The sequence below is a fragment of the Stereum hirsutum genome, assembly GCF_000264905.1.
Source record: "Stereum hirsutum FP-91666 SS1 unplaced genomic scaffold STEHIscaffold_13, whole genome shotgun sequence".
Classification (NCBI taxonomy): Eukaryota; Fungi; Basidiomycota; class Agaricomycetes; order Russulales; family Stereaceae; genus Stereum; species Stereum hirsutum.
Window position 1 is genome coordinate 816760 of NW_006763143.1, and position 25271 is coordinate 842030.

General features: G+C 53.2%; 2 protein-coding genes across 2 annotated transcripts; both read right to left on the reverse strand.

The window, feature by feature from the left end:
- Nucleotides 1-240: 240 nt before the first annotated feature.
- On the reverse strand, nucleotides 241-2399 carry STEHIDRAFT_123840 (uncharacterized protein). Its single transcript, XM_007307465.1, has 7 exons — nucleotides 1998-2399; nucleotides 1824-1927; nucleotides 1757-1765; nucleotides 1667-1693; nucleotides 1478-1602; nucleotides 1325-1409; nucleotides 241-1243 (listed from the first exon to the last, which is right to left on the reverse strand). The coding sequence occupies exons 1-7, from the start codon at nucleotides 2216-2218 to the stop codon at nucleotides 456-458; spliced, it is 1359 nt and encodes a 452-aa protein (XP_007307527.1). The 5' UTR covers nucleotides 2219-2399; the 3' UTR covers nucleotides 241-455.
- Nucleotides 2400-6653: 4254 nt separating this feature from the next.
- On the reverse strand, nucleotides 6654-25016 carry STEHIDRAFT_170692 (uncharacterized protein). The gene is made up of 53 exons (XM_007307466.1): nucleotides 24903-25016; nucleotides 24753-24825; nucleotides 24610-24687; nucleotides 24335-24553; nucleotides 24158-24276; nucleotides 24000-24104; nucleotides 23850-23948; nucleotides 23724-23789; nucleotides 23512-23661; nucleotides 23243-23446; nucleotides 22417-23184; nucleotides 22220-22350; nucleotides 21978-22167; nucleotides 21538-21924; nucleotides 21298-21476; nucleotides 20858-21240; nucleotides 20427-20800; nucleotides 20035-20358; nucleotides 19134-19976; nucleotides 18667-19077; nucleotides 18486-18602; nucleotides 18360-18429; nucleotides 18271-18299; nucleotides 17903-18217; nucleotides 17565-17850; nucleotides 17447-17515; nucleotides 17228-17381; nucleotides 16973-17172; nucleotides 16799-16919; nucleotides 16595-16743; nucleotides 16518-16544; nucleotides 16399-16466; nucleotides 16030-16343; nucleotides 15778-15979; nucleotides 15525-15716; nucleotides 14999-15473; nucleotides 14808-14943; nucleotides 14614-14757; nucleotides 14235-14559; nucleotides 14019-14179; nucleotides 13899-13965; nucleotides 13762-13835; nucleotides 13590-13701; nucleotides 13500-13532; nucleotides 13352-13442; nucleotides 10267-13264; nucleotides 9650-10173; nucleotides 9462-9575; nucleotides 9199-9395; nucleotides 9083-9144; nucleotides 8686-9021; nucleotides 7890-8613; nucleotides 6654-7833 (listed from the first exon to the last, which is right to left on the reverse strand). Exons 1-46 carry the CDS (start codon nucleotides 24939-24941, stop codon nucleotides 12996-12998), a joined length of 9342 nt encoding a protein of 3113 aa, XP_007307528.1. The 5' UTR covers nucleotides 24942-25016; the 3' UTR covers nucleotides 6654-7833; nucleotides 7890-8613; nucleotides 8686-9021; nucleotides 9083-9144; nucleotides 9199-9395; nucleotides 9462-9575; nucleotides 9650-10173; nucleotides 10267-12995.
- Between the last annotated feature and the right edge of the window lie 255 nt (nucleotides 25017-25271).

Here is a 25271-nt window from a genome sequence, read left to right on the forward strand (position 1 = left end):
ACGTAGCTTGTTGTGTGTACTTGGGTACTTGTTCCAATTCCTCAGCATGAGAGTCCAATGGATTGTACTACCCTGATATATAGGGCCGATGTTTGTGTGCGAGTACTATGAAGGAAGGAGGCGCAGATGATGACGCAGAGTGGCGCAAAGCCATGGAGAATGAAAAATCCCACGGTTTCCAAGTCGGGTGTGGCCCTTCCTAGGCACTCGATCGTTTTCAGCCATCCAATTCCTCAGCATGCAACGTCAATAGATTGTACCACGCCTGATAGACAACGCAGGTGTTTCCGTATAAGTACCATAATCTAAGGATCTAAGTGATAATACGATACAAGTACTACAACATCAGATAAATATAACAAACAAACTCCCTCCGTCCCTAATAAGTAGTACCTAACCATACAACCTTCTCCGCCGATACAATTATTCACAAACATCCGAAAAACTAAGCTAGCTTACGAGTCATACGTATAATCCTTCACTTCGCCTTGTGCCGTCAACCTGATCCTCAACCCATCATGAGCCGGCCTCAACCAAATAGGCCTCACCTCTCCCTTCTCCTTCTCCTTCTCCTTCTCCGCCACCTCCTTCCTCTCCTCTTTCAATAGCTCGATCCCAGCCCGCTCATTCTCCGTGAGATCACTCTCACTCTTCTTTGCTTCTCCCACGTACTCACCGAGGGTGACATACTCATCGTGCGCGACTTCATGTCCGAACCCTGTGAGATACGTGCGAACGGCGTTCATACGACGAGCGTACGTCACGGCCTCTCTAATTCCGAGATGGGACGTGAACGGCAGCAGGCGGAGACAGTCGAGGATGAGCAGCGGTGGTCGTGTACTTGTGGCCGTGGTAGCGGCAGTAGTGGTGGTGGTAATAGCTGTTCCTGCGTCTGGAGGTATAGCTGCAGAGGTCGAAGTAAGCGTACTCGGTGGCGTCGGCGTCTTCTGATCGGATAATAAGAGCGACCACGTATCCTCGGGTATGAACGATACATCCGAGAGATAGATTATCGATTTCTGGATCTGGAATCCGAAGCAGAGATACGGATGGATGACTGCTTTGGATGGGTGAGAGGATGATGGGTGGGAGATGGGAAGCGGCTTGGGAAGATCGGGGGGTGAGGTTGGGTGTTCGGGGGTCGTGGCGCCGGAGAGGTGGGTGGGGGTGGAGGGGACGGTGCTGCCGGGGGTGGGGAGGTAACCTGGTGGAGGGGCGACGGAGAATATACGGCCGTGGTGTACTGTTTCGCAACGTTAGGGTAAGTTGGGAAAATTTGCTCGGCGATGAGATCGGAGAAAAAGTTTAGAGAGGTTGAGCATACCGTTGAAAGGCAAGACTTCGATCCCGGAGTCTTCGATCTCGAAGGGTGTCTTGTCAGAGATGATGTGCCACTTGAAGTCGGGGACCTGTAGAGTGTGGCGCCACACATGAGATACTACTTTCGATTGGTAAGGGAATGAGAGGAGGAACGTACGTCTCCACCGCCAGACGCGAACTCTTTGGATACGAGATAGGGGAAGGATCGTTGTACTTCGACGAATGTAGCCTGCGAGGCGTAGATGTCGATATGGGATTGTATAGCCTTATGCAATGTCCAGCCTGTCGTCGACTGCAGGTCAGCCACGGTGTAGATCGTTTGCAGTTCAACGGACTGTGGACATACCTCTGAGGTCATCCAGACCGTTTATGGCTGACGATCAAGAGGTCAGAGACGAGCCTTTTGAGACTTGAGAGAAATCTGCGCCACACTCACCATCCGCATCTACATAACACTGTCAAGAGGGCTGCAACATACATAGGACGATAAACCAAGAACTTACGAGCATGAGTCAACAATACAGCGTCTATCCTCCGCAGACCATACTTCGGAAACCATTCCAACGCAGCAGCTTGGAAGTTCTTGCCGACATCGATGACCACCGTCCTAAGCGTGTGGCGCCCAATAGACTCGTCAGACTCGGGATACCGTGAAAGAAGAAACGGGCGGAACGCACCATTTCCTCCCGTCTTTACCGTCTATCCGTACGACGCCCGAGGTGTTCCTCCTGATGTTCTTCTTCCCCTCAGGCGTGAGCGTAGAGAGACAGGTCCGACAGGGTTCCCTGTCCGAGTCTGGCGGAGCAGTCAAGCAGTCGAGATGGGGAAGCGAAGATGACGTTCCGGTCCCGAGGAAGATGAACTCGATATCGTTCGTCGCAGTTCCGTTCGTTGACATATTTCAGGCTACAGATGCGATGAAGATGGAGATGGAGGGAGAGAAAAGACAGAGAGGAAAGGCGCCACCACAAGTACTACTGTTTTGCTGATTTTATAGAGACTCGACGACTCGGAGGCGCGCGAATGAAAGAGAGGTGAAACGCCGGACTGGACGGGTCTGTCATCCGTCCTTGCTCCACGTGGGCCCGGGGGAAGTGTTGTGTTCTCGCGGAGTCAAGAAAGCCCAAGAGATATTATCGATGAGTGCTGTATGTTCGCAACATTTGACAGGAGCTGGGTGTGAAACCGTTCCGCGGAGCGCAGAGGGTCGATGTAAAGTACTAGCGAGAAGATGAGTTCATTATACTGCGCGTCTATCATACATTCTCGCTTTCTCCGAGGCTGGATCGTCATGTGGCGCGGGTCACCTGCCAGCTTTCGGCGAACTCGAAGCTCGAAACAGGACCTTTGATGGATGATCGGCGTCCTCGACGAGCGGCGGTTCCAGAGGACAGACACGACAGTGTCGATGGGGTTAGGACGTTGAGCACTAAGTGAGCGACAAGGAGCTTTATACGGGAACAAGGAGCTTAACTCTATACAGGTATAGCTGTAATCAAAGCAATAGAAGAACCGTCACGACATCCGAGATACATCATAAGGCTACAGTACTACTCCCGAAAAGGTCTGCGTGGACAAATCGACGGTGGGCGCAATCATGCTCAGGCTATTAGCACAATCAATCTCGTTGGCACCGGTATGCTTTCTGTTCCCAATCTCTAAATTCCCCGCGGGTCCGAGAGATGGTTCCTTGAGTCTCTGTGGCGAACAACAGGCCGAACTCCCAGGCGGCGACGAACACGCTCAGACCATTACAGCGCCACAGTAAAATCAGACCAGCGGGCTTGTCACGGTATATGTGGAAGCTTAGGGAAAGGTGGGGTGCAGGAATTCGAGGCCTACTTCGATTCCATCCATGGATTCACTTGTTCTTGACCCTGTCCGCATTGTGGCGTCAACTTCACTATTGGGTGGATGGGTAGGAATGGATGCGAAGCTTCACCAGCATTGATACCCTGTAAACATGCAGACATGTCAGATCCGACAAACACCTTCATGAATCACGACTCATAGAAGCAATCACAATAAACCTGGCACTTACGACGAGCGCCACCCACCTAAACTTCGTGAATCCGAATCAAAACAACCCCTCTTGACCCTTCCCCGGTTCTCCCGACCTTCTCCTTCTTCCCAATCTCTAAATTTTCCGCGCGGAACCGCCACGGGAATGCTATCAGACCAACGGGCTTGTCATGGTATGCGGAAGGAGGGTCACAGTCGAGAGTAGTCGCGGTCAAATCGCGGTGCCACTTGGTGAGCCTACTCGCACCATGTGACCACGACGCGTCGCGCTCGGAACCAGCTACATGGCGCTCGCGCAAGTTGGAACTTGGCGCTGTGGCCACATCGAGCTATTGCGGCTTTCTCTCCCACCATCATGATGGAGTTGGACAACGATCCTAACCTCGACGAATATGGCGACGTTCTCTCTGAGCTCGGGTTTTTCATCTCAGATGATGGCTGTGCTTTGGCTATCGCCGACAACCTCTTATGTATATTCACCTTCTAACGCGTCCAGGACGCGTTCCTCCCCGATCCCGTCGCCCCAACCACCATTAACGACTACCTCGCGGATTTCTGCATGGACTCCGTGGGCCTCCTTCGTGAAAAGTCCCTCGACCGTCGTCTGAGCGTGCGCTTCACGGTTTACCCTTTGCTCATTTTGTGTGCATACCACTACTAACAAATACTTTGTTCTACGCAGACCGTGAACACCGACCCAATCGGCTCCCAACACGCCTTCTCAATCGTGACAAAATCGAGGCCTTGTTCTTCCACGCGGACTATAAACAGCAAGCATCGGGAGAAGGCGGCGGCGCACTCGTTGGGCAAACGAGCAGCTCGCCCTCTGTCAATGGCTAACCCGCCAAGCGCGGTGACCAGAGATCAACGCCGTCCCGCTCGAACGAGCAGCGCCAAACCACATCCCGCCTACATAGAGCAGTGAGCACGTCGACGCTTTTCGCAAGGCCCTCGAAGAGCTCAAGCGAGCGCACACGCGTCGTCTCGCAAAGCTCTATGAACAGGTGAAGATCTGGTCGGCACAGCCTAAATCCTCACACCCTCCTCAGCTCTCTGGCACTGGTACTTCTCAGTTTGGGCCTGCGGTCGTTATAGACCCGTTCTTCGTCGTCGCGGAGTGTGCGAAATCGCGCTCGGAGGCGTTTTTCGCCCTCTCGTGAATCCGAATCAAAGCAACCCCTCTCCCCTAGCTCCGCCCATCCGAGTCTCCGCCCATCTCCGTCTTCTCAAACCTTCTCCATCTCCCCAATAAAAGTATTCCGATTCGACGACAAAGATGGCCATGGTCCACGGCCGCCAGTCCACCATTTCTGATAGCGAATACCGACTATCGAATATCGAATCATCGAATCAGCAGACGTCGGAGTGGGGGTACTAGTGAGAGTCGGTTACTACTTATGTACAGTGCAGGTAAATTGCCGGACGCTATGGCCACGAGAACACGAGAAGGCCTTCTGAATCTGAGGTTCGTTCGAGTGTTTGTTCTCAGGCGCTTCAGGAGCAAAGAAGGAAAGGGAGAAGAACGAGCTTCGGTTCGTCATGCAAGGGTGGAAAGGTGGAGTGAAAGTGAGTTGCCGAGGGACTTACTTATGGAAGAAGACTGGTGACTAGCTGGGATGGTGCTTCCGGAACCGTTAGTTGTGGGCGACTCGCGAGAGAACGACGGAATACAGCGGAGGACTTAGCATTGATTGGAGATTCCGAGTCCATCAGAGGATGTGTGTGTTCTTGCCCGTTCTGACCCGCTCCTATTCACCGAGAGAATGACTCTCGTATGTCATATGTCCTTGACACATCCGTTCGACATACCTCTCTGACAATTCATAATCATTTAATGAACTTCGGGATGTGTGTCCATGTCCATGTACAGCGGACCACCCTTCCCTCCGACGTAGATCAGTAACGTTAAGAGATCGACCGCGTCCTATGTATGTACAGGTTATCCGTCCTTCGTCTGTATCTTCCAACGGTACAGCCGGCGAGTCCTCCCCGACGCTGTAAGTAGTGTGCACACTCGTACCCGTACCCGCACACGAAAGTGGAGAGAAGACCCGGAACATCATGGTAGGTTGATGTATAGTGTAAATAACGAGAAAGAAAGGAAAGCGAAAAAAGATCCAAGAGATAGATACGCGAGCGCGAAAGGAGGGGCGAGTTTCTCAAACACAGACGCTAACGCCAACGCAGACGATTGGCAGTGTGCATAGCCGGTCGGCGAGTGTGAGTACTTACTGAGCACTGAGTATGATATAGCTATGGTCATGGAGACCCGTGACCGAGGTTCCGCGACGACGCTGTTCCAGGTTCCTCGGCTGTGATATTGTTGTGATATTGCTGTACGAGAGGATCAGAGATTCAGAGTGAGTGGGTTACGAGCGTTACGAGAAGCGTCAGGACCCAGGGGCAAATAATGGGAAATGTGTGGCGGTGGCGTGTTTACGAAGGTCGCAGTAGGTTGACGATGGAGTGAGGCACATAGGAGTACTAGTGAGATGGACATGGCGTGAATTTGTACAGCTTTGAAGATGAATGCATGACAGCGCAGGGTCGCGGTGCTTTGAATTTCGAGAAGGTCGGGGGAAGGTAAGGTAATAGGGAGCCCGTCTGAGGTTCATTAACTGATGATGGATGCCGGCGGTTGGGTTTTGGAAGGAGGAGGTGGCGTCGAGCTACGACGGAGTGGCACGAACCCATAGCGGCGTAGTCCTAGTCTCCAGAGCACCGATGAAGCTAGGAAAGTCAGATGAGAGGACAGGTGAAAGCGAAACATAGAGATTTCGAGCAGACTTTTGAACGTCCTAGCGTTAGCGTACATAGGATGGGACGACATAGAGACTAGCTGTGATTCGTAGGAGCGGCCAGAGATAGGGAGCCGACGGGTGTACATATAACACATAACTTACAAGGGATTTCAGAAGTTAGCGAGTTGGTTGTGAAATGAGAAGGATGGGTCGCTCGCGAACATGCATGCAAGTCTGCAGCATGACCTTCGTTCGAACTTCGATGTGGACGTCCAGATCAAGAGATGTCGATGCTGCATTGGCGGAGAGTAGAAAAAGAGAGGGATGATGGCCGGAGGATGGCCGGAGGATGCTACAGAACTAACCATTCTTCGGCCATGCCGGGCTGTCAGATTTGGCAGATTAGTCTAAAGAGCCGAGAGGGTGGCGAATGACGACGGCCTCGAAGGCTAGCTGCAGAAGTATGACTCGAGGGATGAAACTGCAGGTGTTTGCAGCGTCGAGAGGACGTTCGTATTTATGTGGTGGACGACGGAAGATGAAGGAGAAGAGAGTGGCGCGGGGGAAGAGAGGATGCCGAGGGGGCGGCGTGGCGGAGATAATCGTTGGATCTGCGTCCGACGGGGATCTGAACACATGGGCGCTGTCAACATGTCAACCGCGTCGCGTCTGGGCTGGGCAGATGGTCGTCGTCGTCGGGAACGAGAGCGGGAGAGGGGAGGTCGTGAGGAGAGCGATGGACGGGAAGGGACGCAGTGGGAGAAGAAGCGGGAGGATGTGTATTTGTGGGAGGAGGGCCGGGGAGGGGGCGAGGAAGCGGGAGAATATAAGCGAGGGAATGAAAAGGGGGGGCGCGATTTGAGCTGGAAAAATCGCTTGGGATACTGCAAGGTACGGAGGACGACGTGGGGGAGTACATATAGCCGCATCGACAGCTGTTCTCTCCTTTTGCCACTGTGCCCCTTCCTCTCTTTCCACTACGATGCTCTCTGGCCAGCGCAGACAGCAGTCCTCAGCGCCTACCACGGAGGACGCCCCCAATCAGACGAGGCTCCCGCGGTCCGCCCTCGCGCCGTTCCTGACTTCTGTCGAACAGGGCCCTCCCGCCGTCTCCTTCAACTCTCGCAGGCTCCAGCCCTCGCTCTCCATCCGCTCCAAAGACTCCTCGCGCTCTGCCCCCCCACCCAGCCGTCTCTCCACCGTCAGGAGCAGCGCAGAGACAGACAACTCGACAGCGACCGCGACCCAGGGCCAGGGCCACGACCGCCGTCTCGCCGACGAGCTCGACTTTGTGACGATTAACCCGCCCTCGCCCTCAGCGTCCGCACTGCAGCTCGTCCCCCGCTCAGACAAGGCGTCCCGTGTGCTCGGCATACAGCACAACCGCTCCATGGAGCCCATCCCTGCGTCCACACGCACCTCACTCGTTTCAACCCGTTCTGCGCGCGAAGCCCCTCCCCCTTCCGCCTTCACTCCCACCCTCCCCCTCACCTCCCTCTACGTCGTCTCTGGCCTCCCCAAGGCGCCACACACATGGACCCTCGCTGACCCCGACTCCGTCCTCGGCCTCGCCCACTCGGAGGGCGCCGTCAATCGCTGGTGGAGGGCAGAGGTCCTCGGCAGCACCGTCAGCCCTGGCGTCGGTGGTGGCAAGAAGAAGAAGCGGGGCAAGGGCGAGAGCGAGGTACACAAGGGTGCAGGCGCTCTTGGTAAACAGGAAGTCGCCAAAATGCTCTCAAAGGCGCTCAAGGTACGCCTTCGATTCCAACTCGTTCCTTCCCGTATTCGTGCTTATCGCCTTCTCAGCTCTCCTTCACTCGCGAGGTCGAGATCATAGCGTCCACCCTCCAGCCTGCCTCCACCGTGCACACCTTCTCCTTCACCCTCCCCGCACCCACCACCGCCCTCCATGCCTCTTCTTCCGCCGCCCTTCTCCGTCAATCTATTCTTTCCACCACCAGCGCCCCGGACACCCGCCCCACCTCCATGGCCACCTCTCTTTACCCCTACAACGACCCATTCATCAACGCACGCCCTTCTTCCGCCGTCATAGGCCAATCCAACATCTTTCCCCCAAACGCTTCATCTTCTGCCCACGGACACGGCGCAGGCGCGTCCGCCAACACTCCTTCCACTCCCAGCAGCACCGTCACCTACCACGGTGTCTGCCTCACCGTATGGTCCCACGCAGATGCCGAACGCAGCGCCGCCATCCGCCGAACACTCGAAGCCAACCGCTCCCGCAAAGAATCCTCCAACAGTCTCGCCAACGCCCGCCTCAGGTCGCTCCGTAGCGACGGCCACGGTAGCAGTCTCGACCCGACGGCCATGGCCCGCCGTAGCACAAAACGGAGCGCACGTGTGCCTTGGGGAGCCACTACAGACGGCGAAACCGATATTGATGCCGACACGGACGCTATGAGCGAGAGCGATTTCGAAGTGGCGAGTACGATCAACGGGGGCCACAATCCCGGCGAAAGCACGCTCTTCCTCCCTGGCGATACCGTCTTTTGGCTACCCTACGCACTCAGTGAGTCCTTTCCTTCCCGTGCAAACGGCGTGTGGATCATCCTAACTAACTGACTAAACTCATGTTGCACAGCCCTCGTCTCGCGCCACCCGATCTACGACCTCATGCGCGACTACCTCACGCTCTCCTGGGCTCGCTTCTCCAAGGACGTCCAGTCCCACACGCTTCAGATCTCGAAGATCCTCTCGCATCCCGCTCCCCGCGCGGGAGACCTCATCAGACTCGACGCGTCCGCTTCGGTCAAGACGGACGCGTCGGGCTTGGGGGTCAATGATCCGGATACGAGTTTGGAAGTCGTGACCCGTTTCCCTGGTGGACTTGATTTTGGACGCGGGTTGGTCGATGTTAATTTCACGATGTGGCCGCTGTTTAAGGCGCTCAATATCGATAATATATTGACGATCTGCGAGGTGCGTGTCGGGTGTTTGGTTCTTCGTGTTTTTGATGTTGAAGGGGTGTGTGTGCGTACAGATCGCGTTAGCGCCCACTGGCCGCATCTTGTTCTTCTCTCGTCATCCTGCCATGCTCGGCGTAAGTGAACCCGTTCGTGCACCCCTCGTTCCGTACTCAATTTTCTGTTTTCAGATCGCGGTCCTCACGATCAAGTATCTCGTCGAACTTCGTGGATGGAACGGTGTCGCACTGCAGTCCGTTCACGCTCGCGACGCGAAGATATACATCGACGATCCCGGTCCTTGGATCATCGGTCTCGCCACCGAGGCCAGGTACTGCGTCAGGCCTCCCCCCGAGGTCTGCGTTTGTGATCTCGATATCAACTACTTGTAAGTATCTCTCGATTGGCCCGTCTTATTTCTGTACGCTAAGACAGACGGATTCGGATTGTGTAGGAACTGCGCCGCACCGCCGCCTGGTGTTATCTCTGTCAAGCAGCAGAGGGAGAGGTTCAGGAAACAGTTGATGACCGCCTTTGAACCGCTCTATCACCCAGATCACTCCGTACCCAGGTACGCATCCATCCATCCATCATTTCTTTCTTCTCCTAACGACTCATGCTCGATACCTTGCAAAAAAAAATCAGCGAATTCAAAGAAGCTTTCCCCGCCGGTCGTTTCAGGCCGGTATGCAAGATCCAAGCCAAGCGCGGTGGCGCCTCCGCCGCCGTCGCCGACACGATCAAGCCTCCAGAATGGTGGCACTCGACGCGGATCATCCAAGCCTTCGACATAGTCCTGCAAGACAAACTCCGCAAACCGTCCCTCCTCAAACGCATCTCCTCCTTCGGTTCCGTCCGTCGTCAACCCCAACTCTCCGCCGCAGAACAGCACATCCAGCTCTCGATCCGGAAGCGCGCGACTGCGTTCGTGGATGCGCGGGATGATCTAGAGACGAAGATCGGGAGGCTGTCGAGGAGGTTGAACTTTTTGATGACGGAGAGTGATCTGTGGAGGGATAAGTTTGTGACGTTTGAGCAGTATGCGGAGAAGTTGAGTGTGGAGGCGGGAGAGTTGAGGGCGAGGATTAATAAGGAGCAGAGGGAGACGAAGAGGTTGAGTGGGCTTGTTACGTTGACGGCGGGGGAGAAACATCGGTTGGAGAGCCGTGCGTTTTTTTTTCACCTTTTCCTCTTCTCTTCTCTTTCGCCTTCGGTGGACACGGTTTGCTGATGATCTATGTATATGTTTATGTTCACAGAGCTCAGAGACACAGAAGGCCAACACAAAGACGCGCTAGACGAGCTCCAGAAGATGAAACAAGCAATGGAAACAATGGAAGTCGAACGAGCCGCTATGGTCGCCGAAGTCGAAGCACAGATCGAACAGGCACTCGCGTCGATGGCGGTTGGGATGAATGAGGGAGACTATGAGAGTGAGGGTGAGGGTGATGGGTACGATTCGGGCAGCGTGAGTGCGAGTCGGCCTTCGTCACGCAATGCGAGTCGGCCGTCGTCACGCAATGCGAGTCGGCCGTCGTCACGCAATGCGAGTCGGCCGTCGTCACGCAATGCGAGTCGGCCGTCGTCACGCAATGCGAGATCGCGGAGGCCCAGTGACGCGGGGAGTAGGATCAAGCAGCTACGGTCGTTCGGCACTGAGACGACGTTGGCGGAGTATGGGGATGATGCGGATCAGGAAGGAGAGGGGGGACAGGATGTGGGGCGTAAGACGGATTTGCAGAGGTATTCGGCTGTGATTGAGGAAGGGGACGAGAGTGAGGAGCCGGGGAGGGTGAGCGCGGATGGTGACGAGGCGGGAACTGCGAAGGCGAAGAAGACGAAGCGGTTCTCGTCGAGTATGACGACGGAGGCGCAGCAGGATGGGATGAAGGCTGTGGACGAGGGTATTAGCGAGCGCAGCGATAGGATCGCGCGGAAGGTTCTGGAGATCCAGCAGAAATTGGAGAATGCGCTCGCGGCGGAGTATAGGGAGAGGGATAATAGGCAACAGCAGCAACATCAGTCTAGCACGGAGAGCGGGAGCGAGATGTCAGAGGCGAGGTATACGCCTCGTCGGAGGGCGCAGAAGGGGGCTGCTAGAGTTGGGGGGAAGGCTCGTAAGGGATCGTCGTCCAGGAATAGGAGTGGCGGGAATACGCCGAGCGGGCATGTGAGGAGGAGTAGCGAGAATAGTAGAAGATCTGACTCGACGGAGGTCGTTACGCCGACGAAGAAGGCTCCGGAGACGACGCCGAGGAATAGTGCGTCGGGGATGAGGCCCACGGTCATCACTTCTTCTTCTGATGCGCCTACGACCGTCGTCGACGATACTCTTTCGACTGACCCTGATCAACAACAGCATGGAGATCAATCATCCATCGATAGTCGCGGGATTCGGAAAATCTCCTCTGGCGCGTCGTTGGGCGCCACACGCCCTGCTACACCTCCGGCTCCTTCGCCGTCCACGCCTGCGCTGACGAACGCCCTCACGGGGACTACGGACGACTCGGACACGGACTTCCAGAGCGCGTATTCTGCGAGCCCGAGGGCGAAGTATGGGGATGGAGACGGGATGGTCGATGAGGATCATCTCGAGGACTTTGGGGGCCTTCCGCCGCCGAGGAGTGGGAATGGGAATGGGAATGGGAGGTTTAGGTCGGAGTCGGAGTCGACGGAAGGGAAGGAGGGGGAGGTGATGAGGGAGAGGGTGTCCAGTGTTGTTACGGTGAAGAAGGGGAGTGGGATGGAGGGGAGTCCGACGTTTAGTGATCATACGGTGGGACATCCTAGACCGTCGAGGGGGAGTAGGGGAGTCGTTCAGTGATTATGTGGTGGAGGCTCCTTTTTCTCTGTTCTCTTCTCTTCTGTTTTCTTGATCCTCGTTCTCGTTTCTTTACATCTCGACCGCTCTCTCTCTCTTGTTTATTATGTATATGCCCCCTTGATTTATCGTTCTATTTGCGTGTTTTCGTTCCATTATCATCATCATCAGCGTCATTTCACCTTATTCCCTTTTCGTTAAAACCACTCCCTCCCTCTCCCCCGACCGTCTATCGTCTCTATTTTGATTTGCACTTTTACCCCTTCACCATTTACCCTCTACCCTCAAATGTAGGCCAACTCTACTTACCACGGGACTTTCCTTCCACCTGCGCTACCGCCCCGCCCCCCACAGTCACTCGTTTGTTTTTTGTTTTTCCGTTTTTATCTGTCTGTTCTCTCCTGTCCCCGTCAACCGAGGTTCTGCGCTTCTTTCGCTTCCTTTCGATAGATGTTACCCCGTCTCGTTCGTCCTCAATTTCCATCCATCCGTCCGTTCTTCCGTCCTCAATTTCCATCATCTTTTCTGAATTCTCGGAATACTCCCTGGATCGGAGTTTAGGGCTCGCTCAGTAGGCGATGAGGAACGAGGAGATGAAAACACAGTCTGGTGGGGATAGGGATAGGGATTGTTGGTATACCTATACATACATATGGAGATATACATATCATATCTATAAAAGCATATACTTATATACCAAGCACTCTTTCTCTCACTCTCACTCAGTTCACTCAGTCAGTCTTTCCAAAGTACCAGTACTTGTAGCTTGCGCAGACCCTAATTACATGCCCCCGACGGGCGTCTATCTTGAGTACTAGTACTTGAGCTGCAGCCCCTTTCTTTTGGTTTGTTTTTGTTTCACGCGTCCGTTCTTGTTCTGTTCTTTTGATACATTAAGATACAGGTAATTGATATTCGCCCCCTCGTATACCACAACAAATTGTCGGATGGATAGCTAGCTATAGTAGTTAGTTGTTGTCCGTCTATCAGCGTGTACAATACATTCCAGTCCGTTTGTTCGTTCGTCATACACCGCCCCGCGACCGATCGCCGTCGTGTCATCAACACCCATACACACAAACATGCACAAACACATACAAACAACCTTATTCCACCCGTCGCGGCGCAACGAACCGACCCACTATGCATATTTCGCACAAAAAAAAATCACGAGTCCATCCGTCTCCGCGCATTGAACGCCTTCACGACCGTCGCGATCTGTCCGAAGAACCACGACTGCGAGTTCTTGTCCGTGATCTTCACGAACTTATCCTGGTCCTTCCCCGACTTGTGTGAGAACCGGATCCCGCTGTCTTCGATCGTCACGCCCTGGACGAGCGTGAAGGGGAGCTCCCAGTTCAGCCGGAGCCGTCGGGTGTAGAAGGAGAGGACGCGGGTCGCGGTCAGCATGACGACGTTGTCTGTGCCGGGGATGTCTGTGAGATTTGAGATTGTCGGGGAAGATGGTGCGATGGAGTATTTAGGAACAAGTATGAAAAGAGGAGAGGAAGTCTAGCGCTTACTAATGTGGGCGACGTAGGATTCTTGGCGGTAGGCACCGCTGTCGAGGTCCTTGAGCCAGTATTGACCCAGCGCTTCTCGCGACGAATAAGGCTAGAGAATTTTGTGAGTCGACTAGACATGCAACGAATAAAACACGTATACACTTACCACCAATACACCGTCCGAGGGCGTTACTCGAGGCTACAGAGCATAAGTGTTAATACACTCCCCTGGCGCAGAGAAAGCAGGAAGACTTACGATTCTGACACGATCCCGAGCAGGATTATCGAAGACAGTGGTCGTATTCCGGACACCTTCAGCTACGTTGGAAGCCAGGTCGAAGACTCCGACGACGGGCTTCGTAACAGCTCTGCACAGAACCGAATCAGCTCAGATATCCACATCGTGGCGCGCCACAAAAATAACATACCCGACCAAACCCTTTCCGACGCCCTTGAAGAAGCCAACTGCCCCTTCTGACTCGGCACCCTCGATTGGTTTCATCTACGGAGAGAATGAATCAGTACAAAAGGAAAGTTGAGGGATGGCTGCGCCGGTCGAACTCACCACAAGCCCCTCTGCGCCACTCGCCACACTGTTCGCAAAGGCCTCCGCTCCGGCAGTGACACCGTAGCTAAAAATATGGCTTAGATAAATATGAAACTCGAAGCTCACAGCTGGACTCACATGGCGTGTCGCGGCTTGTTTCGTCGCTGGGTGATCCTTCTCCGCTTTTGATACTCAGAGTCGAGTGTGGCGGCAGAGATACCTTTGCCTATGCTACCGGTCACCTTCGTGAAACTATCCGAGAAGCCAAAGACAGTCTTCTTGACGAAGCTCGCCGCACCCTGTATAGGTTGTTTTGTCAGACATGGGCATGTACGAGCTTGTGGTGCAACGTACCTTCGCGATGCCGACACCGAGTTCCCGATTGCCGTGCATGACAACACCATTGAAAGGCTCATAGAAGATATCCGCCACTCCGGAGCTGACGTTCGTGAACAAGCCGACAGGGTTACCGATGAAATCTGCAGAGCCCAGGATACGGTAGAGCTGACGGAGGACCTCTTGTCGGTAGTGATATATGATACGGGATTGGACGTCCGGCACACTCAGGCGCATGTCTTTGATGGCGAGCGCGTTGAACTCCAGAGGCGCGTCGTTGACGTTTCCGATGGCCATGGTTATCGCGTTGACGATGATGGCTAAAGGATTCCGTATGCTCATCCTGTACCATTGTGGTTAGCTATAAAGGCTCGGACAAGATGAGAGAAGTGCTCACTTCTCCGCGCCGCTCATTCTTTCTGTACGCATGAAGGACAAAGCCAGCCGGATTGGTTGGAGTTCAAGGACCTCGAAGTAGACTTGTTCGCTGCTGGCCGCAGTGTGTGGCTCCGGTATCTCCTCAGGGTGTTCAATAAGCACACTACGAATGACATCAGCACTCTGTAGACAATCAAGACAAAGCAAACGTACTCCTGGTGCCCTTCTTCCCAAGACGCGCCTTTGATCTGACTGAGTTCGTACACAGTATACAGGAAGTCTTCGTCGGCAGTGATGGTCAAGGCCTGCAACAACACCGAGCAGTACTTGACGAACAATACGCCGTGTTCTGCGTACAACGCTTGAGCATGTACGTGAGCTCTCAAGCAGTGAACATCTCTCACCCTGGTCGTTCAGCCAGATGACCGATCCCTGGATTGTTGGCAACGCTTGCGCATTGCGCGCCTCCTTCGTCAGCGGTGTTGGTTGTAGAACAACAGGGAATATCGCATCATGCAGCTGATTGTCTAGTTGTATGGAGCCAAACGAGACGTTGACCGACTGCGCCACATTGCTGGTCGAATACTCGAACTTCAACTTCTCGATCGAGAGGTACACAACTTCAACGATCCTTCTGTTGATGAGGGACAAGCCGATGCCAGAGAAGTCGACATTGAACGAGAAGTTCGGTTTGATCTCTTCGGTAATCGCTTCGAATCCCTCGGTGCTAGAGATCGTGTTCACTCGAGAGCTGGACATACTCCCACGAGTCCTTTGTCGGTACAAGCTGTTTTCGGGCCTGTAGTCACTGATCCTGAGGACTTGCTTGTGGCCTTCGACACGAACGTCAATGGACACCACTCCCTTATGGGTCTGGTTCTGTTTGGTCAGGTCAGTAATGCCATCCTCTGTGAGTAGTGATGACCGTACATGGAATTTGAAGGGAACCAGATCTCCGATCTCCATGATGTCTACAGCTCGGCGTGCGTTGCCGATCGTAAGCAGGATCTTCTTCTCAGCACCGGCGGGGAAATCCCATGCGTATGGTGTTAGTGTGTGGTCCGGCAAGAAGTAGCTAGGGTTGGCTTTGCTTGAAGCGTCAGCGTCACCGTGCGCCAGGTCCTGTAAGAAAGAAAAAGTAGGTCGCATATCATCGAGATTTTGACGAGAATGAACTTCTTACCATTTGACAAAACGAGAGATCATATGAACTGTCGTTTTCAACGGTGAAAGGCCAGTCGTCGTCCGCGAGGTTGATCGTCACGAAGATAGTCGAGTAGTCCATCTTGATGTCCGCGCGAATTAGGTGACTCGTCGATCGTTCGCCTGGCTCCTTGAGACGGAAGTGCACCGAACCGATATCCTCGACACTGAATGGTGGCGACCTACGGAAAGGAATTAGTATATCGTGGACGTCATACGCAGCGTCACTGACCATTCCGTGTTGAGCCCCGGGAAAGCTATTGTGAGAAGCTTTTCGTAGCCCGCTCGCATGGTATGTATCGGTACTCGCTCTGATGGCTCCAATGTCGACTTCCCTCGAGGCGCAACGCCATGCTCTCGGAAACAGATAGGTTCGGCCATGTTGTTCTTGATCAAGAACCGAGGAGCGATCGTGATCACCTTCGTTAACTTGTACTTCCCCAGTCCGACGGTCCATGAGAGGCCAACATGCACCTCCTCGTTCTTCTGAGAGTTTGATGCAACTGTTAGCTCCGTCTCGGCACTTGGAGCTTCCAAGTTCAGTGGCTATTCGAACAAGTCTGAATGAGCTCCGGCAGTATGCAAGAGTCGAATTCCGCACCTTTGACCAGGCAGAATTCCCAACTTTCAGGACGAATTCATTGCCGCGCTCAACAGGATGAGACAACACTATTGCACGTAGGTTAGCTGGTTGCAGAGTGAGAGAAAAGTCTGACTTACGGAATGGGACTGGCTTAGATAACGTTTCTGCGGGACTGTCAGCACATCACGATTTCCTAAACCTGAGAGAAACTGACCGTCGCGTGAGTCGCCTGCGACCGCATGAGGAGCACCAGGTCTGGCGGACCGAACAGCCATGACGCCAAATGGGATACCCATCTTGTTGACTATAAGGTAAGGAGAGTAGATCTGGACTTTGAAGGCCCCGCCGGCCTCCGGGAAGCGACTGTGATACGATTAGTTCACACAGCGGATAAGAAACAAGTACTCGTTCGACGTACATATAGTTCAGCCGGAGATCCAATTTCCGACCTTGAGGATCCTGCAAGGTGAGGCGATGTTCGATGTCGAAGTCGGAATGTCCGTCCGTGTTGATTATGCCAAAGTCGCTAGGCTTGAATACTACACAAATGGTTCAGACCACAACCCCTGGTCGAAGTCAAGGCAGAACTCACCTGTATCCTGGATCTCAACGTTGAGAAGAACGAGATGCCCAAGTTCGACAGAGTGAACAGGCATAATTCCTCCCGTCCTAAGGTAGCTCTTCCAGTTCTGATCAGTGTCCTTGTCGTAGATCCGGTATTGAAGATTGTAGGGGAGGAGGTTCTCAAGTTCGATAGGAGCACGGAGTTTGAGATCAATCTTCGGATATTTTCTGTATGAGTAGATATGAGTAGGGGAATCTAAGCTTTGATAAAGCTAGCACGGACCGCATCGAAGCACCGGTTGCATCAGTCTGTACAAAGGCGTGGAACCTGAACGCGGCTTCTTGCTCGTCAGTGTGAGGGCATCTGAGAGTGAAGGTTTGTCGGGAGACAAGGTCTTCCCAACGTATTGCGGATGACCACTTGTAGCCGAAGCCCTCTGTGATGAAGAACAACCCAGTAATTCAACCGAGGGGAGCATGGTACGAGGGACAACAGGCTTACGGTCAGGCTGGACCCTAACCTTGTACTTGCCAACGGCATCGATGGGCAGGGAAAAGTCCTGACCAGGGGCTGGAAAAATGTCAGCGTTGGACTTTGCCGCAAAACAACTGTGACTTGCCTATCTTCTCGACACCACGCTGAGCGCGACCGGTATCATCCACCAGAGTGAGTTCTACCGGGTACAAAGTCTGATTGTGTACCTTATAGGTAGATCGAAGGGTGACGATCTTGACGCTGGCCACGACTGTAACTTCACAGAGCATGCGATTGTGGAGCTTGTCCGTCCTTGGTCGAAGTGCATATGTGAACTCTCCCTCTCTGTCCACAGGGATGCTACGCAGCCGTTCCCAAGGTTGTCCGTCGAACTGCACTCCTATGCTACTTTGGCCAGCGGACCCCGTATGCTAGATAAAGGTTCAGCACCCCCAACATGATAAAGTTAGCCATTAAACTGACCTCGCGCATAGTCTTCCAGTCGTCGAACCTCCAGTCGATAGTCTGGCCATCGTTGACCTTGACAGCGCCGAGATCCTTCTTCTCGCTGCTACCATCCGCGTCTGCCCAGATGTACAGGGGCGTCCCGGTATAATTGCGGATCTGATACGGTGCATAGCTTCCACGTGCTTTCTCCAGGACACGTTCGCCCTCTCTGCTCCAAGTATTGAGGATGTCGACGGCCATTTCCAAGAACGTCGTGCTGACGTTGAGATTCAATCGCTCTTGTGAAGACAACGTAGCTACCATCGCGCTGTCCGGGCGGTCTTTCGCAACCTTTGTATACGCCAGATTTAGATAAATGAAAAGTTAACATTCTGCGCTCTTACCGAGGCAGAAAATGTCCAAGGATCGATCACTGTAGTGAGACAAGGAGTTCAGTAAATAATGTGCCGTTATCGAGTTGAATGCAACCTACGAGGCTCCCAGTGCGAGTTTGTCAAGTTCCAATAGCTGATGGATGTCGCCAGTGTCGTTGACGCTTGTAACTGAGACCAAAATGATCAGTTCCTGAATTGGGAACCAGAGCCGTCATGTTGTTTACCTCTCCGGACCAATCATTGACCCCTACAGTGAAGGGTTTGACCTTGAGGTGCAACGTTGGCTGTTCGTGTAAGTCACCGATCAGAACCAAACGGAATCCATCTAGGGAGGCTTTCAGCTTTTTGAACAGAAAGAAGACATATCAGCAAACGGTTGCACACGATCTTTGACTAAGTACTCACCTGTTCTTTGGACGTAATAACCCTCGCCCGACCGACAGTAGGGACTTGTCCGCTTCTGCGTGCAATAGACTTGCGCGAAACAGCTTGACCAGACGAAGACGCGGCTCTCACACTCGGCCGCACCTTGGTGTTCGCCTGTTCCTGCGCCGTACTCGCCCTCTGACTTGACTGGTTATAGGCTGTTAGGGCCTTATTCGTGATTGTCATGATGAGCTGGATGTCTCGGTAAGAGGCGCGGAAGACAATGGGCTTCGAGGTGATGTCGATACTGGTCATCTGGTGAGCTGACGAGTTCCTGCTGTCCAGAGTGACGGTCATGTCGACTTCGTCGAGGAAGCGGACGTCATCCGCGCCTTTGCCCATGCGTGTCAATGACATTCCCAAGCGAGTGACGTTCAATGCCATGATTCCCTATGCGAGAGTTTAGTCATGAAGGAAATCGGATATTGCCAGGAAAAAAATCGCACCTGTTGCGAGAGCAAGACTTGACCGATAGAAAGACGAATAGCCTGCGAGTTCGCGTCTGTCTCACTTTCGAGTACACTGACCGATACGTCGTGAAGGTCGAACCGGAAATCCAAGCCAGACTTTTGACCAGGATCACTGGGCTGCGCGACTTCTTGAGCTTGCGGAGCATCGAAGACGGACTCCATCTCTTGCGCCGGTGGTGAAGGGGGAAAGGCACTCAAGAAAAACTCCATGAGAGCAAAGACGGGATCGATAGCGAAGATGACTTTCGGGGAATCGACGGTGAGGACTGCGAGCGATGATGGGTTCGGTCCCCCGGATGCGGTGTACAGGATCATGAATTGGTTCCGGTCGTGTTGAGCAGCTGGTATGATTTCTCGGAACTTGGAATTGCCAGCGCGGGTGTTGCTCATCGTGAACGACTTGAGGACGACCTGAGCCTCCAAAGACCCATCTGAAAGCATCTTCAATCTCAGACTGTTGTTGTTGAGCGCGAATCGAGCGACACCGTGCTCCTGCAGGTTCGCAGTCGTTGTTGCCTGAGCGTCGTATAAGTGAAGCTTCACAGCGTTGATCGAAACAATGAGGTCAAGACTCGTCCAGATGTTGGCACCCTCGGCAGTTGAGACAGGAGCCAACTCAGGTCGTAATGCGACACCAGAGTCTTGATCAGATTCCGGGGAGTGCTTCGAAGAAGCCTTCGATGACACAGTGTCTTCGACCTGTGCCGCTCCCTCTGGTGCTCCACTCAATATTTTCGGGATAGACTGAGACAATGCGATGACCATTCCGTACTGGACTTGAGTCAGGTAGAGCTTGATATCGGAGACCTTGACATTGACCTGGGCACAACATTTGCGTTAGTAATATTTAAGACGAAAACGATGCATGAAAACTTGCCTGAGTGTCGGGATAGTCATTATTTCCCGCAGGTCTAGCAGCAGCGGCTTGGACCACATCCGCCTCGACCTCGATATCATCGATGATCTTGAGGGTCGAAGGCTTCGAGTCATGATATAACGTGGAGATGAGCTGAATCCCACGCAAGCTTGCCGAGGTCTTGAGTTTGTCGTCCTCGTACGCATTGTTGGCGGTAATCTCACCAAGACGCAGCGTCAACGCATCTTGAGAACTGGTCACGTCTGAGGGGAAGACGAGGATAGGGGTCTTGACGGAGATCTCGAACTTCATCCTCTCGATCTCAGACGCTCGTTGCACGGCCACCTACAACGTTCGTTCCAAACTATCCGTGAGCAACTGACGATATAGCGAGCGAGAGAATATTTCCTGACCTGAGTAGCAGCATCATACAGACCCTTCAATTTCGCCAACTTGTTCATGAAGAGATAGATATCATGCAGAGGCTGTTCAAGGTAATGCAGCTTCACGGACGCAGCGGCCAAATAAACCGAAGACTTGATTCCCTTGTAATTCTCGTGGTCGTTGGGGTCGAACGTCTCGTACCGGAATTCGGCCAAGTTATCACCCTCGATGGACATGATCTGCTTGAACTCCGGAACGGCCGTCTTCTCGTCGGAATCATCGGTGAGCGACAAGCTCCCGAGCTTCGCATGGATGTTCATTGTGTTCGAGAATAAGAGAACGGTCGTCTTTGCAGTCGAAAGCGACAGTGTCGCAAGCCTAGCAGCGGCATTGACGAGCAAGACTGGGAATAAACTCAAGTCAGTCCTTTATATGATACCAATACATGATGGATACTTACTCTCCACGCTGGCAAGCTCGACCAAAACACGGATCTTGCCACCTTGCGCATTAGCCTCCTGTTGAGCCGCAGAGTCCACGACTTTCGAAGTGTCTTGCTGCTCTGTCTCAGTGATAACAGCACCCGATGGCGCAGCGACGAAGGTCGACATGATGAAGTCATACAACGTGAGAACCGGTTCTGGCGCAGCGCGGAAAACAACCGTAGATATCTTGATGTCGACGTTCTGGTCGATACCCTCGTGCATAGTGAAGAACTCTGGTGACGCTTTCTGGACTCGGTGATACTTCACGGTGAGCAAGTCCTTGTTCTCGTCGGTCTCGACCGAAGATAGGACCTCGAGGGGTTCGGCGCCAGGCTCCATCAGATTCATAGACAGGGAGCTGAACATGCATTTTGGTTAATGATTAGCGGTCGTCAGAAGTTAGGACAAAACGTACCCGAGGCTGATATCGACCGTCATATCGAACTTCTCCAAACCGAATGTCAAAGTGAATTGGTTGAACGAGAGGTCACCCAGAGGTTTCTCGCCATCCTCGCCTTGACTCTTAGAAATAGACGCGCGCACGGTATCCACCTGGAAGTTGAGCTCGAACGTCCTCTGATGCATTCCACGCTGCTAGAATTTCCGGTGAATAACTCGCTGGTGAACGTCTCGTAAGATGGCTCATGAGACATACCTCTACACCTCCGTCCTGAGACTGCTCCTTGGACTCATCATCCTCATGATCGTCATCGATAGTATACTCTTCGCCCGCGAAAGGGAACAATCCGGAAGGTATCTGATATCCACTGGTCGTAGCTGAGGCCGACGGGTCATCGTCTCCGAGTTTCGGTATAGTAACATCAACGAGACGCATGATGGACTTATACTTCGTGTCCGAAAAGTTGAGCTGTAAAGTAGGAAGGTTTCCGGAAACCTTGAATCGCGAAAGATTGACGGCACTAGGCACGATGGAATTCTGGACCTGAAGATCGATATTGATGCGCTCGAGGAGATGCAGCGAGTTGTGGTCGTCTGAGGTGAGAGCATCGCGACAAGCTTGGAGTTCATCTCCTAGCACGAACTATACCGTCGAAACGCTTCAGCATGGATCGAGTGATATACGGACATTCTTACCTGAGCCGCATGGAGCTTCAACGAGAACTTGTCATACATCAACGACTCTAACCTGACATAATCTTCGTCCGTGTAATTCTGGTTCCTCTTGAGGTGGATCTGGCGAATAGCCTCCTTGTCTGCCAGATTGCTCTCGATAGAGATGTGACCGGCATCGATTAGCAGATGTTTGCATCGGTTGGTCGTGATACTTCTCAATGATCAGCGCTCGCCGCTCAGCAGGAGTAAACGAAAGTTTTTACCTTTCCGGTATGATAATGACCGGAGCATTCATGTCCATCTGAATGTCGACGGTCTTGTGATTCTGAAGGGCATATTCAAGACCCGCTCGCGTTTCCTTCCGAAGACCTTCGAGCGTCTGACTCGCAGCATTCTACCCTCGCCGCACCAGATCGCATCAGCAGCTCTCACATATGAACTCGAACAAAGCCAGACTCACCAACAGAGCCTCCACAGACTCCAATTGACTAGCAGGCGGCTTGAAGAAGCGATAAATAGCTTCAACGTAGCCCCTGTGATAGATGATCTCCATATGACGCATCCGAACCGTCAACGCCGAATCCGCCCGCTCGTCCAACGGGTTATTCTCAAACTTCACAAAGAAGAACGGATCCTCCACGTCCGGCTTCTTCTCTCCACTCTCGTCGCTCTTGACGTGCACGATCTGGGGATACAACGTATCCTTCGTCGTCCCATCGAACACGCGCAAACCGCCCAACGCGGTCGTGAGCTCGAAATTATCCGCACGCTGCACGAAATCCGCCTGAAACGCATCGAACACGATCGAAATCACCTCCTCCGCCTTCCCGTGCGGGTCCGTCATGAGTGCCAACGAGCCCTTCTCCAGCTTCGCGGCCACCCGCATCTTGAGAGCCCCCCTCGGAGCCTCGAACGACTCCGCCAGAGCAGCTTTCTCATCGTAATCGAGCACGTCGTACAGTTCCTTCCGCTGTTCTTCCGTCATCGGCCCGGTGAACGCGTTTTCTCCAGAGCCAGAGTCGGGGCCTTGGCTGGAATCGGAGGAGGAAGAACCCCAGAGCCAGCTGCCCCAGCCCGCCGACTGTTGTGAGTCCTGTTTCTTCTTGTCGTCCTCGAGTTGTCTGCGGAGGGCTGCGTCCTTGCGGAGCTCTGAGCGTGCGATGGACCTGTAAAAGCGGATGTCTTCGTACGACAGTTTCTTTTCCAGCGCCTCGAACATGGCGGTGTCCTGCATTCAACGTGTCTAGTTAATAAAAAGGGTAGACACGGTGTGCTTTTGAAGGTACCTGAGGTCTGAGCGTGTTCAACTGCTTCTTCTTGAAAAGCTCGACGTATCGATGCCTGTCATCCCTACGCTCAGCGAAGTACGCCCAGGTCCATTTCCGCCTCCTTTCGTGAACACCGTCCAAGATGGCCTTGCCTGCAAAATTCAGCAATGCTCGTGGTCGATTTTCTTCGAGCTCTTCCGTAGTGGGCCGGAACTTGAGATACTGTCGACAAGAAAAAAAAATCAAGTCGGGTTCGCCGCAAAAGCCGTAGCAATGTCGAATTTTACCTGTCGGTTTCGCATGTAAATGTGGTACATGTCCACGAGCGAGATCGCATCTCGGTATTGGTTATCGTCCAGCAGAACGCCGATCTCGTCAAAGAACAGCTGAACGTCAAACCGCGGCGTTTCGTTGTCCAGCTTCTTGTGCATGACGATCTATGTAGTAAATCATTTGAGTACCAAATTGACGACGATGTGTGTTTGTTGTTCGTTCATACCCTGCCCTCCCCCGAGACGGGTTTCAGGATGTATTGATGATCTTTGGCATGCTTCTCGCTGGCAATCTGAACACAGCAATGATCAGAATGGGTTTTCGTCGGGTATAGAGCGGAAACCGAGGTTACCATAGCCTTGAATTTTTCGATCGCTTCCGAATAGGGCAAACCAGCCATGCTGCTCGTGTCAGTATCGATGTAAACGGCTAGCGATTCAAGTTTTGAGAGCTATAAATGGAGTGAGTATACTTGACAGAAGGTAAATGCTGGGGTGCATACTTTGTGGATACTACCCGCTGTGCTCTCGATGAACGCGGGGACCCAGTTCTCATCCACGGAGAAGGCAGAGAACCCGGCCAATGTCAAGCCCGCCGCGAATGGATGCTGAATACGTGTTCAACATAAGCGAAAAGGGAACGGAGATATGTCGTGCTTACTCCTGGGACACTGAGCTTGTCCTCATAACGAACATGGATGTTCTTGATCGTGACCTGGAGATTGTTGATGATTTTGGCAATCAGGGAAGCCAAGAGACCTTGCTGCTCGGGCGTTTCTTCTACAAAAATGTAGATCATCGATACCTCGTGCATGTCGAAGAGACACGCCACACATACCTTGCGATTGTACGGCCGTGTTCCGATTCATATGGAGCAGTTCTGCGTTTTCTAACCGCTCCCGTTTTGCAGCCTGTGCCCGAGCTTCGTTTTCTTCCGGGTCTTCATTTCCTTGCGAAGAGGGTACGACGAGGAGATAGACATCCTCGATCAGCAATTCGACGGGCTGATTGCCCAGATTTCTCCAATGCAAAGAAAGCGTGAAGGTGCCCAGGTGACCTACACAAGACTTCAGGAAATGAATCCACGGCGATATTCGCTCAATGCGAGCTAACCTTCAATCACATCGACGGGGAGCCGAAATTTGTCCAATGCACCCTTCTTGAGCCTGAGCTTCTTGAGTGTTAATTGACCTGGAGGGTGCAATGTGAGTGTCGGTGGCGGGGAATTCAAAGCGCCGACGGTAGCGAGAACGCACCCTGCCCTATCCCATAATTCACTTGGTTCATGTCCAAGTTTTCGACATACGGGGCAAGGATGCGGTTGAAGATCTGGTTGAGAGAGCAAGACCAGCTGGTCTGAGTGCCGGAGGACGATTCATGTTCGAGGTGTATTCGAGAGCACGTACGACGTTCAAGACCTCCTTGCCGGGGTCGAGCCACCACATGGTGAGATATTTGTTCCGACGCGCGAGCTAGCTAGGACTAATACGTATATAGGGGCAATGAGAATCGAAGGAGGAACGGCAGGGTCTTGTGAGGATGAAGCAGGGAGCAAAGGAGCCTGCGCGGCGCAAGATTGTGGCAACAGAAATGATAGGACGTCATGGCACGTGTCGGGGTGATACATAAATACGTGCTAAATCGGTCCGAGATCGGTGTTTGAATCAACCTTGTAATCTAAAAGTAGCAATCGGCAAGTGAATGGGGCAACCCCGGCGCTCTTCCCACGCTAACATGGCAGTCGCGAGTCCACCAGCTCGCTCGATGTGGAGAGT

What these genes read in the sequence shown, in the direction of transcription:
- STEHIDRAFT_170692 (XM_007307466.1), bottom strand. Translation starts at nt 24,941, where the DNA reads ATGTGGTGGCTCGACCCCGGCAAGGAGGTCTTGAACGTC. An exon ending in TCGAAAAATTCAAGGCTATG is followed by an intron (nt 23,790 to 23,849) that starts GTAACCTCGGTT and finishes TGCTGTGTTCAG; the next exon opens with ATTGCCAGCGAGAAGCATGC. An exon ending in CGCAGGCGACTCACGCGACG is followed by an intron (nt 16,545 to 16,594) that starts GTCAGTTTCTCT and finishes ACAGTCCCGCAG; the next exon opens with AAACGTTATCTAAGCCAGTC.
- STEHIDRAFT_123840 (XM_007307465.1), bottom strand. Translation starts at nt 2,218, where the DNA reads ATGTCAACGAACGGAACTGCGACGAACGATATCGAGTTCATCTTCCTC. An exon ending in GGTAAAGACGGGAGGAAATG is followed by an intron (nt 1,928 to 1,997) that starts GTGCGTTCCGCC and finishes CCACACGCTTAG; the next exon opens with GACGGTGGTCATCGATGTCG. An exon ending in CGAAGTCTTGCCTTTCAACG is followed by an intron (nt 1,244 to 1,324) that starts GTATGCTCAACC and finishes GTTGCGAAACAG; the next exon opens with TACACCACGGCCGTATATTC.